Here is a 13,340-nt window from a genome sequence, read left to right as displayed (position 1 = left end):
GTTTGAGCAGAGTGCATTCTTTTGAAAGTACATTCTTTGGATATAGTTGGGAATCCTTCAGCCTTGCCTTTTTCATATGCTGGGCTTTGTCATTGTTGAGAATGTAAGCATACAGGCAACACTCTGTTATTTGTCTAATTTGTCCAGGATTGGTTAATCAGTGTGATGCTAATTGCAAAGTGAGGGATGCTCTGGTCTATGATTGTGATACTGCGGAAGCTTCAGAATACCATGTTGGTGTCCAGTTATGTGCTGATACATCTGTTCTGGATCTGTCAACTTTTGGTGCTGGTGCTATAAAACAACAGAGGGCATTATTGGACTTGGTGTCAGCAAGGACAGTGGTCACCTCTTCTAGAAATATCCTGGACAGGTGTATTTTGTCTGATAATTTGGAAATTTGGTGGAGTCAAGAAGACTTATTTTCCCTAGAGTTTGTTCACGTACTTCCTGCTTAGCAGCCTCAAGGCCCCTTGAGCTTGGCCAGACCCTCACTCACAGTACATGTACATTTTGTGTTGTTACTACTCTCAGTCCTTTTTGCAAATGGTACTCAACAAGGAGCAATATTGATTCTCAGCTGAGTGAAGCCAAAGGTTGGTAAACAATAGAAGATTTCCTGACCTGATGCCGTGAGACTTCATGGGGTCCAGAGTTTGTTAAAGATTTCTACCTCCTCAATGAACAACAATGCATTATCATCTCTGTCCTACAGGGATTGAAGGATGTGGGTAGTATGCTGGCCTGATTCCATAATGACCAGGTTGAGCTGTTGCTGACCCTCACTGATTTGCTCTTTGTGCAATGGGATTTCCAATTTAGCCACATCTCTAGCTATTACATGAACTTTTCAGAGGTGTCTGGACTGGACGAGTCTTTGCTATATTTGAACCTAGGCCCAGTTTAATGTTAGTTGAGTTTTTTACAGTAGTTTGGTAAAATTTGAGTTGCTGCTAGTTCATTTCAGAGGAAGCTATGAATAAGCCACATGGCTGGAGGTCCTGAGACACATACAGCAGAGACTAGTGGCAATGACAGCTTTTCTTCCCTAATAGATATTAATGAACCAGACGAATATTTACGACAATCCAGTAGTTTAATGGCCAGTTGTAAATGATGCAAACTTTCTATTCCAGATTATTTAATTAACTGAATTGAAACTCCCCAGATACCCTGATGACGGTATTTGAACTTTGTCGTCTGCGTCATTTGTCCAGACCTTTGGATTTCCAGCCAGTAACATGACCACTATTTTACTGTTCTTACATTTGTTGAAACAAAATGAAGAATGCAAAGATGATAAGTCTTGAAATGTTATTTTTAGAAAAGATATATTTAAGTTATTAAGTCCTATATAAATGAAAGTGGATAATGAATATATAATTGTAAAATTTTGCAGGGACTTCAAAATTACTGATTTGTCTGTACTAATCAGCTGACCTACAGCCAAATCAATTTACTTTCAGTTTTCACTGCAGCTCCAGTAACCTAAAAGTAATGTTAGAAAACAGTTAACTTGCCATTGTGTGTTCTTTTACTTTGATGTTTCCAGCCACCTGATGGCATTCTCACCTTCAGCTTGCCTTACATTTACTTTGTGCCATCTGTTTCCCACACATTCTTCACTAGCTCTCAGTGATTTAGTTTTGGTTAGATTGCCTTCCAGCTGTCCTTCTCATGCTATCTTGGACTGGCCTTTTTTTCTGCTTCAGAATTTTATCTGTTATTTTAATTAAATTGCTACTGTACAATTGGAGCATAAATTTTAAGCAAATATCCTCTGTTGGGTCGATCATTTAAGTGTATCTGCTGATTTTTGCCACTACTTTAAAAAGTAAGTGGAAAAGTAGATGGATTCACATTCTATCAATTAAGTTAGTTGCCCTTCCTAACACTGTGCATGTCTGTGCATCTGCTTCAAAGTCCAAGACTTCATCAAGGCACCATGAGTAAATTCTGTAAGCTTAAGCTTAACATTTTTAAAAATGTAATTTCTTAGTTGATATCCTTTTTATTAAACTTGGGTGCCTTCATCATTGTCTACACATGGCACAGTAGCTAATTATCCACTTTAATATTTCCATTAACTATACTTGTGACAAAGGAGTGAATTCTTATTAAATGCTGCATGTTTCTTTTCTACATTTACCATGATCTTTTCATCACTACAAGTAAAATTTTGTTTGTTTTCCTATTGCAGGGAAAATCATGCCGTTACTATCACGGTGTCTATAAACTGAATGAACAGAGTTCTTTACAGGGGATTCATGGTTTGCAAGTTGCTTGGGACATTGAAGAGTTGGTGAGCCTGGGAAAGAGGCTTCGCTCATGTGCATACTTTGCAGCGCGTGAGTTGATGCAAGAGGCAGATATTGTATTTTGCCCGTATAATTACCTTATGGACCCACAAATAAGGGAGAGAGTAAGTACTTTTTAAAAGAAAATATCTCAGTATATTATTTTATGCAGAGACTAGGAGTCTGTATGCTATGCTCTTGATTGCTCTTACTCTGTTACATTTTTTTTGTCTTATAATAGATGAAGATTAACTTGAAAGACCAAATTCTTATCTTTGATGAAGCGCATAATATTGAAGACTGTGCAAGGGAATCATCTAGTTTTAGTGTCACGGAAAATCAACTATTGTTTGCTCGCGAAGAACTGGATGGCATGGTCAACCAGAACATCAGGAGAAGTGATCATGAGGCACTGCGGGCTGTCTGTTACAGTTTTACAAAGTATGCAATTTTTGGCTTAGAATCAGTACAACTTAAACTTGTTTTTCTTTTGTTTTAATTATTTTAATGCTTTAGAAACCTGTAGTAGGAAAGTTTCAACTGTTGATCCTTCATTATAACCATCAGCATATTTTAGCAACTTGAAGCATCAGAATTGCTGAAATATTTTTTAAACAAAAAAGTGAATAAATTGACTTCTCCAAACTCCACAGTGCACATAATATTTAAAAGGGCATTTGTGGGAGTGAGTGCAAGGCTGCAGTCTCGTATTGAGGATCAAGTTATTATGAATTGATCGCTATTAACTGTCTCGATTAATGAATCGAGTAGCATCTGTGGGGGGGGCAAACGGAATTGTTGACATTTCAGGTCAACACCCTGCATCAGGATCCTTTACTGCTCCACCAGATTGCACAGATGCTGCTCGACCTGCTGAGTTCCTCCAGCAGATTGTTTGTTGTTATAAAGTTGCCAACTTCTGTAACTTGTATGTTAACTTTTTAAAAATGTATTCTTTAGTTGAAAGTATACCATACAGGAGATGTTAATATAACTCTACATATTTTGTCAATTTAAAATGCAGTTCAATTTATCCATTCACTATCTATTTTCTTCTAAACCTTCCAGTTTTCCGGCTTCATTCATCTGTTTCCTCCTGTTTCCGTGATTATTGAAGTTTTGTTTCCTGGTTATTTTGTTCCTTGGGGGGAAATACAGATTTTCTTAATATTGCTTTGTTTTGTGTTCCTTTTTTTGCTTCTTCAGTAATGGCATTTAAATTTGGCATGACACTCTGGTGCCATAAAGTCAAAATTTCATTGGATGTTTTATGGAGCTTAAATTTAGCCTAAGTTGAGAAAGCATCAGCTGACTCTTCAATATGCTCAGTGTGGAGCAAATACCAATCAATAAATGAGCAATGCTTTTGCAGAGTTCTAATTTAGCTATTAATTGCTGCTTGTGTAATTTTATTTTACAGCTGGTTAAAGGAGAGTTCAGGCAATCTGGTGGAGCGGGAATTTGAAACATCTTGCAAGGTCTGGAATGGGAAAGAAATGATAAATATTTTTCACAACTGGGGATTAACCAGTGCTACATTTTATATCTTGCAGGTAAATTGATTGTTAATAAGATTTACAAGGTTTTGGTAAAACATGAAACTCTTGATAAAATGTGAAGCCATCTGTATCTTCAGGTTTTGAATTTCCTTACCTTGTTTCCCCTATCACAATTGCCAAACCTCCACTGCAGAGAACTTATCAGAAGTTCAGTGAATGCTGTTTTTAACTAATTTCTGAACCACTAACATTGGCAATAATTTCACACGTACTACTCCAGGAGATCTCCGGTGTTTTTCACAATGAGCAAATGAGAACTGGATGCTGTGGTGATCTTGCTAGATGCCAATTTTAATATGTAGTTGGCAAGTTGTCTGCTTTGTAACCTGCCAGGGAAGAGCTTCAGGTATAAATTTTATTTTTAACTGGTTAATTTCCTGTGGTCTTAGATCCAGGAGTCAAAACCTGAAGTTGTTTTCAGTGGAATTGGAGGGCCAATTGCTAATGTAGTTTGGTAACTATTTTAACAGCACCTTAGTTTTATATTTGTTTTATAACTTCCTATAAACCTCTTACAAAGGAATTACTCTCTCCTCCCTCTGATTGGAGTTCTGCAGCACCACAGTGGTGGGGCAGTATTACTAAAGATGCAGATCTTCCATCGACCAGTGAGCTGCTCACATGACACTGGGAGCACACTGTGCCACTGGGAGCATACTGTTTATTTCAGCGTGTTCCTATGCTCATTCTTCTGAGGAGAGGTTGGTCCCCAGCTAATTGTGAAGGCTTTGTGCAGTGCAGGATCTTTCTGACTCTAAGCAGCTGACTGTATATCTGAGTAGCCTGTCAGCTGCTATGTCCCTGATACTCTTGTGCTTTGTTGCAGGTGATTTTTTTTTAAATAGTGTACTAAACTATACTTGCTGTCTAGCAAACCGTGGATGTCTAAATTAGTTTATAATGGGGTACTGAGCCACAATTGCTGGCTAGCGAATCATCTGGCCTGAAAACAAATCTAATAGATGCATGTTGGAGTTCCCTAATGTGATTATTTCAAGATATGAGGATGTTTTAAATGTAATTTCATTAATCTGTGATGTCTTAGTTGTACCTTGATCATATGTAAATATTCAAATATTGTATAATGTTTAAGGAGTTAATTAAAATGAGTTCTTTGCTTTTTTGGCGTTCTATCTGTGAGAATCCTTTAATTTGGTTGGCTATTTAGGCAGGTTGATTATATTACAACTGTTGGGCACAAGGGATCCATTTGAATTGATAGCAGCAAACATTGGAAAAGAGGAAATTCTTGCCACAGATATCCCTGTATCTTTCTGGAGACCTTTCATCAAGGTCACTAGTGAGCATTGTTTTACTGCTGACTCTAAAGCTCTGTGATGACATTAAGCTGGAAAGGATGCAGAAAAGATTCATGAGGATGTTACTGGGACTGGAGGGTTTGAGTTAAAAGGAGAGGAGAGGCTGGTCTTTTTCCCCTGGAGTACAGGAGGTGGAGGGGTGACTTTATAGAGGTATATAAAATCATGAGGGGCATAGATAAGGTGAATAATCACAGTCTTTTTCCCCAGGCTAGAGGAGTTTAAAACTAGAGGACATAGGTCTAAGGGGAAAGGTTTAAAAGGGACCTGAGGGGGGTGGGTATGTGCAACGAGCTGCCAGAGGAAGATAATAGAGGCAGCTACAATTACAACATTTAAAAGAAACATTTAGAGAGGTACATGGATAGGAAAGGTTTAGAGGGAGATGGGCCAAACACAACAAATAGAACTAGCTCTGGTACACAGTTTGGTCGGCATGGACGAGATGGGCCAAGGGGCCTTTTTCTGTGCTGTATAACTCTGACTATGATCTGCAGCAACAACTGTTGAAGATGCAGTAACTTAGTATTGATGATTACTGGGATAAAGGCATAACATTATCATTCTCTTTTAATATTGTTATTCTAAATGCAGTGCTTGATATTAAATTGTATATATGAATGAACTTCTGATGTGCAGAAATGTCTGGATGCTGTGATCGAGAAAGAAGAAAAGATACTAGTGCTGAATGGACGGGAGGAGTCAGTAACAGTTCCAACTATATGTGCTTCAACACAGATGGTGCTGAAAGGACTCTTCATGGTGCTTGATTTTTTGTTTAGGGACAACAGCAGGTGAGTGAATGGATGTTTGGACTGTGAAAGCTGTGCTTTTTTTAAAAAAAACTTGAAGTATTAAAATGTCATATGATATAATTTAATAATTACTTGAGGCTACAGCTCTATAAACAATTTATGTTCAGTTTAATATGCTAGCAATAAAATTCAGACATACTGCAATTTGTGCAAAATCTATTATACTGTACAATATCTAGCTGTGGTGGAATCTCCATTATCTGTGTTCTAGCCATTTGTCAGGATTTTATTGGGCAGAGCTTTGTGTAAGATGATCATTCTAATTCAAGAAATCAAAACCCCTGTCAACATAAATCAATGAGGAAAAGGATTGCAGTACATGTTGTAGTATTTGTCTTTATTCCCATCTCTAAAATTTTGGAGTACCTTGTGTGCAAAATTAAAAGTTGGGGGTGTTCTTTACCTGATAGTTCCTGTTATTGACTATGGCATTTGTTTTAGTATTGCTGATAATGGAGTTTCTGTCATATATGGAAAATTAAAAAGTAAAAGAAATGAAATTATCCAAAAATTTATTTTCTAAAACTAAACAGGCTCCTCACAAGCCAGTAATTGGGCACTTAGATGGCATCTTCATACTACAGCACTTAATTCACTATAAATCTTAAAGAATGTAGAGGTTTATGTAGCCCTGAAATGAAATTCTGCAAAATGTCAGTTTTTCAAAAAATGGTCTTTGCAGTCAATTTTGTACTCGGGCAGTTGTGCCTCAGGTGGAGAATTTAGCTTCCATAGTGTTGTGGTTAGTTAAAATATCAGAAGAGCCCCTACTGCAGCAACTAAATGTTTTCCCACTTTTCACCTAGATATTTTATGATATTTTCTGAAATGGTGGCAGTTTTGTATTGAGACATTCTCATTCTTCCAGTTCGTCTTGAGCCCCTGTTTTTCTAAATAAAAAAAACAAGATTGAGTTTGTCCAAGCAAATTCAAATGGTGACATAGTTTAGCCCAAATCTTAGAGGTGGAACACCAAGGTTTAATCCAGTGCATCAGACAACTTCCATGACTGTTATAATATCAAAACCTGGGATTATTCCCAATTAAACATACCCGAGTAGAATGGAATAAGTTTTGTTCAAGGTTATCACTTTCTGAAGCTGCTTACAGTGAGGGGATTACTTCCATCTGTGGCTGAAAGTAAACATGATTTTAATATTTTGGGTTAAATTGAACATTTTAGAAAAAAACAGACTTTAATTTTAAATGAATTTTGCAGTGTTAGTTTCTGCAAGTTGAGTTTTAGTTTTGCTTACCTAAATTTACTAACAGTGGTACACCATAAGTAAAAAGTGAATTGTAGCCTATCCTGTCCTCAAGGTAAATATAATATTATTATATCTAATTAAATATTATTTATAATAAATATATTAATATGTTTGTAGTTTCTAATGGCACACTTTTTAATAATGCTGGCTAAAGGAAGCCTATTTGATGCCTTGGAAGCTCATTTTCTTTTAACATTGAACATAATATTGCATGTTCTTTGAGGGGAGGTTTGTTGTCATAAACATTATTATGATTTTGATTGTGGTATCTTGTTCCCAAAGATTTGCAGATGACTATAGGGTGGCAATACAGCAGGTTTACACATGGACCAACCAGCCAGATTTCATTGATGAAAATGGTTTCTTTGCACGGACTCAGAGAAGGAGAAATGCACGCAAGAAGTCTGCTGTACTGACCTTGAACTTTTGGTGTTTAAATCCAGCAGTGGTGAGTATGTTACCCCAATAGTATAGTTTTTTTTTGTCAATTTGCACTGTTGGAAAGTTGGGTGGTTCAGTGAGTGGGCTAATCAAATTAAAGATACTGAATTTTATGGCAGGTATACGGCAAATTATTGCACTGAAATTATTATGAAACCTGTTTAGTTTTGCTTGGTCATCCGTCAGTTCCCTCTCCCTGACCTCTCACTCTGCTGTACCATTTTCCTCCTACTCTTCCAGTTATAATTTGTAGTTTGTGGTCTTTGTATGCATCTTTTGTTCTCTTTGTAAGGGGTTGTGAGTATGAAAGGTGCTGTTGGAGAAGCTTTGTTGGATTGCTGCAGTACAATTTATAGAAGGTACATACAGTACTGCAGCTACACTGAGCTGGTGGTGGTTGGGGTTGATGTTGAGGGTGAATACCAATCAAGTGGGCTGCTTTGTTGTGGATAGGGTTGAATTCTTTCATTGTCATTGGAGCTGTGCACACACTCACAAGGATATTCTCTTACTTGCCTGAATTTGTGTCAAAAAACTTTGGGGAATCAGGAGGTGAGTTAATGCAGAATACACAACCTATTCTTGCAGCCACGTTATTTAAGTGACTGGTGTAGTTACATTTCTAGATAATGGTAAGCCTCCTCTCTTCCCCCATCCCCAGATATTGATTGTGGGGTGCTCAGTAATGGAAATGCCATTGAACATCAAGATTAAGTGGTTAGATTCTCTCTTGTTGGAGGTGGCCCATATCCAGAGCATATCTGACATGAATGTTACTCATCACCTATCAGCTCTTGCCTGAATGTTCTCCAGGTCTTAATGCTGGCATAGACAGCTCCATTTTCTGAGTTAAGGATTTAATTGATCTATGTAATCATAACAATTGTTCCAACTTTATGATGAATTACTTTATTCTGGTTTTCCCTTCATCATCTTATTCCAACCTTTCCCTTGACCTTCCTGTTCTTTCTCCACTCCTGCAGCTTCTGTTTTGCATCACTTTGCTCCCTCATGCTCTGTTATTTTCATTCACTTTCTCACCCCTTTGCATTGTTCTCTCAAATCCCATCTTGCTCTGTCCTCTTGCTTGTTTGTACTCTATCTTGTTGCTTATCCTGGTGGGACCTGCCCCTCCCGCAACCCCAACCTCTGTAGTCATTGCTAGTTCCTTGCCCATGCCCTGTCCATTTGCTCTTTTTGCATCTTTCTCACTGCCAGAGTGAGATCTATCAGTCTGACTGCAAACCTAAGAACAAAATAAGAACTTTCTGATGCTTAACATGTTCCACTACTCATATTTTCACCAAACAAGAGTCAGCTTTTATTGAAACAAAAATCAAAAATATTTTTATTTTTGTGTTTTCTCCGTAGGCTTGTTCAGATCTTAATATTGTTAGATCAATTGTTCTAACATCTGGAACATTATCCCCAATGGAGTCATTCTCTTCTGAGTTGGGCGTGAAGTTCAGTATCCAGCTGGAGGCTAATCATGTAATTGATAACTCTCAGGTAACAAGACCAATTATTTATTTCTAAACTGAAGATTTGGTGACCAAGTGACAAAAGACCTCTTTCGAATTATGATAATCAAAAGCAAAACCAGAAAATGTTGCAAAAACTCAGCAAGTCGGGTGGCATCTGTGGAAAGAGAAATAGTCAACATTGTCTATGATCCTTCGTCAGAATTTTCATTTGCTGTATCAAAATCAAAAAAAGTTCAACTGTTAGAAATCTGAAATAAAACAGTAAATGCTGGAAACACTCAGCAGGCAGGCAGAATCTGCAGAAAGAAAAACAATTAATATTTCAAGTCTGGGACACTTCTTTCCAGACCTTAATTATTAGCTATTGCTCTTTACACAGACGCTGCCTGACGTACTGTTTCCAGCATTTTTTTGTTTTTCTTCAAATTATAACTGTTTTTGTATGAAGTTGCAAGTATTTGTGTGCATTTGCAATATTGACACTTCTACCAGGCTACATTAACCATTTATTTATTGTAAATATTACAGGGAAACTGCTTTGCTGCCAAGCATTTAGTTTTTATTTGTCTTTAGTATTTTCTTCCCCATTATTCTGATCTGGTGCTTAAAATTACAGAAATGTTCAAACAAATGAGTTACTTGCTATAAATATAATGAACTGGTTGTAAATATTTTGTGATGCATCAGAATGTGAAAAGGCATGCATGTTATTTGTCATTTGGTTGTACTTTTGTTTGCATTAACATTGCTTCTCTCTTCACAGGGACTGACTGTCCTGCTGTGTATTTTTCAGCATTTTCTGTTTTTACTTAAGAGTCATAGAGTCACAGAATTATACAGCATGGAATCAGGCCCTTCAGCCCAACTTGTCCAAACCAACCAAGGTGCCCATCTAAGCTAGTCCCATTTGGCTGCATTTGGCCCAAATACCTCTAAACCTTTCCTATCCATATACCTGTCCAAATGTTTTTTACATGTTCTTATTGTACCTGTGCTAACTACTTGCTCTGGTAGCTCATTCCATTTGCAAAATGAGAAATATTTTGCTTTGGTGAGAAGTGTGTACATGATACCCAATTTATACTCGTTATAAATTCTCGTCTTGGTTGTTGGCCAGGAATTTGCCCATCTTGTTGGGTAGGAAGTGGAGATCTGATAAAATGCCTGCTGCATGTTTGAATTGAAATTGAATAATCAGCAAACACATGGTAGTTCTAATATGGAATATTTCCTGGTGGATATATTTATACTGGTGACTCAGGAGTCAGGTGGAGTGTGGAGGGAACAGTGCTCTTCACAGAAAACTCTGTTTGCTTTTGCTTGGCCATAAGCAATCCTGACCTATTGATTCAACTTATCTATTCTACATAAATATACAGTATTTGGTATGAAAAGATAATTGTATTTAAAAGAATTATTCAAGAAAAAATTTCCTGTGCAGGTGACTCCCGCGTTATGGGGGGAGGGAGCGGTTTGGAGGGGTGGCGATTTTCCATAACATGAAGCCATGTCATCTGTACAAGCGTCAAAAACACTGGCTGGAAAAAAAATAAATGTTGCATTGATTTATTTACTTTTTGTTCACACAAATTCCATGAGAGTGAATTTTATTTCTCAAATTTTTGCGTAGTTATTTGTGAATTCTGTAAGGGCAAATTTCCACAATCTGAACAATCGTAATGCTGGGTCAACTGTATTAATCTAAGATAGATTTCCAAAAATGCACATGCCTCTGTGTTTGGCATTTAATTAAATTAAATATAATGCTAAGGTCTTATGCTTGGAATCTATTTGTCTAGTTACAGATGCCACTAGATTGGTGAAAGAGTTAAATGACTAGGAACAAATCATGGATATAGTCTATGCACACAACTCATTAAATAAGTTCAAAGATCTGCATTATATAGATGCACCACAGGAATGTTTGAGACTTCATTAGTTTTATGTTTTTTAACTTGAGATTATGCCATCTGGTGAGGCCCACTAATAGCGTTCTTTATTTTGGTTAACTTGAAATAATGAACAGAGCACATTTTATGCAGAACAGAACATATGTGTACTTAGCTCTTATTTAAACCTTATTAATAAATACTGCATTAGATCAAAGAAAACTGCGGGTGAAAATTGCACTCGTCTGCAAAATGTTAGTGTAGAAAATTGACTAGAAGACCACCAAGGCAATGCATATAGGAGCAGATAGCATGGTTGGCAATAAAATTCTGATATATGCTCTTAAAATTTGCATATAAAATGTTCTGTTTTAATAACATTGCAGAGCTGTGCATAAAAAGTAAGGGCATCTTCTAGGACTAATGCAGGTTTTGCTGAAAGTATTAGATCAGGTGAACTTTTTAACAATTCTCCTGTATGCTTTAATTGATTTTAAAAAAAAGAGAGCTACCAGCATTATGCTTGTGTTCCAAGAGCAGTTACAGAGGAATTCTGTCTGAAACTCTGTTTAAGCCACTATACCCTTAAAGCAACATTCAGTTCAGGTTACGATGAAAATAGTTGAACAATGAGTGCCATCAAGATAGATTCTCATACATGCTGGTTCACCACTTCACTTTTCTGTGAGGGATGAGCATAGTGATGCAATTCACTCATTTTCTCTGTTGTTTCTTGCAAAGGAAAATAATCCTGCTTTGATAATATGTAAAATAAAATTGATAATAAAAATTGCTAGTCACTTTTGTTGAATAAATAATTTATCAGTGCAGGTTCCTCAAAATAATACTTGTATGTATCTTTTTGTGGATCAAAGAATTTGCAATATGAGATTAATGTAGTAAATATACAAATAATGTATGAATTTTGCTCTGAAGTTGATCAAACATGGGAATCAGCAGAATAGGTTTGTGTTATTACATTGTTACCCAAACTGAAATCTAAAATATTATTTAATAAAAATCATAGATTTAGTGCCAACATCAATCTAGGCATACTTAAAACATGATGTCCTCCTGGTATGTGCTTTGATGGCTGTGTAAAACATACTTCTGGATGCATTTGTGTAGGATAACAAGAATAAGACTAGATTAATGATATACTGGTGAAATAGTGGGTTATGGGCTATTCTGCATGGAAAAATTAGCCATGCAATGATCATTAGAGTAGTAGGCACTTTCATTGAAACGAGAAACTAGAAAGGTAAATAATGTTGGAATTCTCCTAGAATTAAAATGTTGATTCACAGAGCACCCTAATGCTGCTCTGAGAAGTGTCCCAAAGTGCTCGAAGTATATTTAATGTGTAATGTAAGTTTTGTTGCATAGACAAACATGATGGCTTCCTTATGATTTAGGTAGGTATCAATGTGATGAGTGTTGAGCCAATTTGTTTTAGTTTGAAGAAAGAATGAGGAACTTTTGTTATTCTTGAACAATGCTATAAAACTTTTAAGTCCACTGTAATAAGTCGGTGATGGATTTGGTTTAATTTTGGATCTGAATGTTTCATACTAGGACGTATTTGGTGAAAGCTTGCAAACAGGTTCAGTCACGTAGAGTTTTATCTAAATTTACAGAACTGTAATTTGTAATATTATGTTGTGTTTTTGTGATATTATGTTGTGTTTTTGTGATATTATGTTGTGTTGGGCTGAATAGTTAGTTCTAAAGATGGGTGTTTAGTTAGAATTGAATCAGGAATGCTTTATTCTGCTCTGCTTTAAGGTTAATACATCAGCTGAAAGATCATGTTGCTGCATATTTCTGCTTTTTGCATATTGGTCCTTGTGCTCTGCATTCATGATGTTTTTCCCTTCATTCCTGATCTTGTATTTCCCACTGTAATCTTAACCTAAAATGGCGTTCAAAGCTTCATTATCTTTTACAGTTAAAGCTTCAAAGCTAAATAAAAATCACACTTCGTTACAGCTCTAGTTTAAATGTCAGCAGTTAGGAAATTACCTGTACATCTGTAAATTATCAGTCAACATCAGTGCTGGAGTACCACTTTATGAGTTAAACAGTGGTTATTAGCAGCAAAGTTAGCCTCATAATGTCTTAAGTTTTCCTCCATTGGATCTGTGCAATATAATACAGAAGGTTATGTTACACTTGTGTAGTAGAAAAATACATTGCCTGTTTGCTACCTTAACTGCTTCACTGCTGAAAGTCAGTAACAATTTCAATGAAATTTCATCATCTGTTAAG

General features: G+C 36.5%; 1 protein-coding gene across 1 annotated transcript in view; it reads left to right on the top strand.

The window, feature by feature from the left end:
* The window catches only part of brip1 (BRCA1 interacting helicase 1), a 394,954-nt gene that overhangs the window by 61,339 nt on the left and 320,275 nt on the right, over positions 1–13,340 (top strand). The window contains exons 8-13 of the mRNA XM_052035938.1: positions 2,201–2,422; positions 2,539–2,738; positions 3,718–3,850; positions 5,815–5,969; positions 7,541–7,706; positions 9,071–9,208. Of these exons, the coding sequence (XP_051891898.1) occupies positions 2,201–2,422; positions 2,539–2,738; positions 3,718–3,850; positions 5,815–5,969; positions 7,541–7,706; positions 9,071–9,208 (1,014 nt within the window). The remainder of the gene's footprint in view (positions 1–2,200; positions 2,423–2,538; positions 2,739–3,717; positions 3,851–5,814; positions 5,970–7,540; positions 7,707–9,070; positions 9,209–13,340) is intronic.

The sequence above is a fragment of the Pristis pectinata genome, chromosome 21 (genome assembly GCF_009764475.1).
Source record: "Pristis pectinata isolate sPriPec2 chromosome 21, sPriPec2.1.pri, whole genome shotgun sequence".
In the NCBI taxonomy this organism is placed as follows: Eukaryota; Metazoa; Chordata; class Chondrichthyes; order Rhinopristiformes; family Pristidae; genus Pristis; species Pristis pectinata.
The sequence above is the reverse complement of the archived record's forward strand: the minus strand, read 5'-3'. Positions and strand labels throughout refer to the sequence as shown.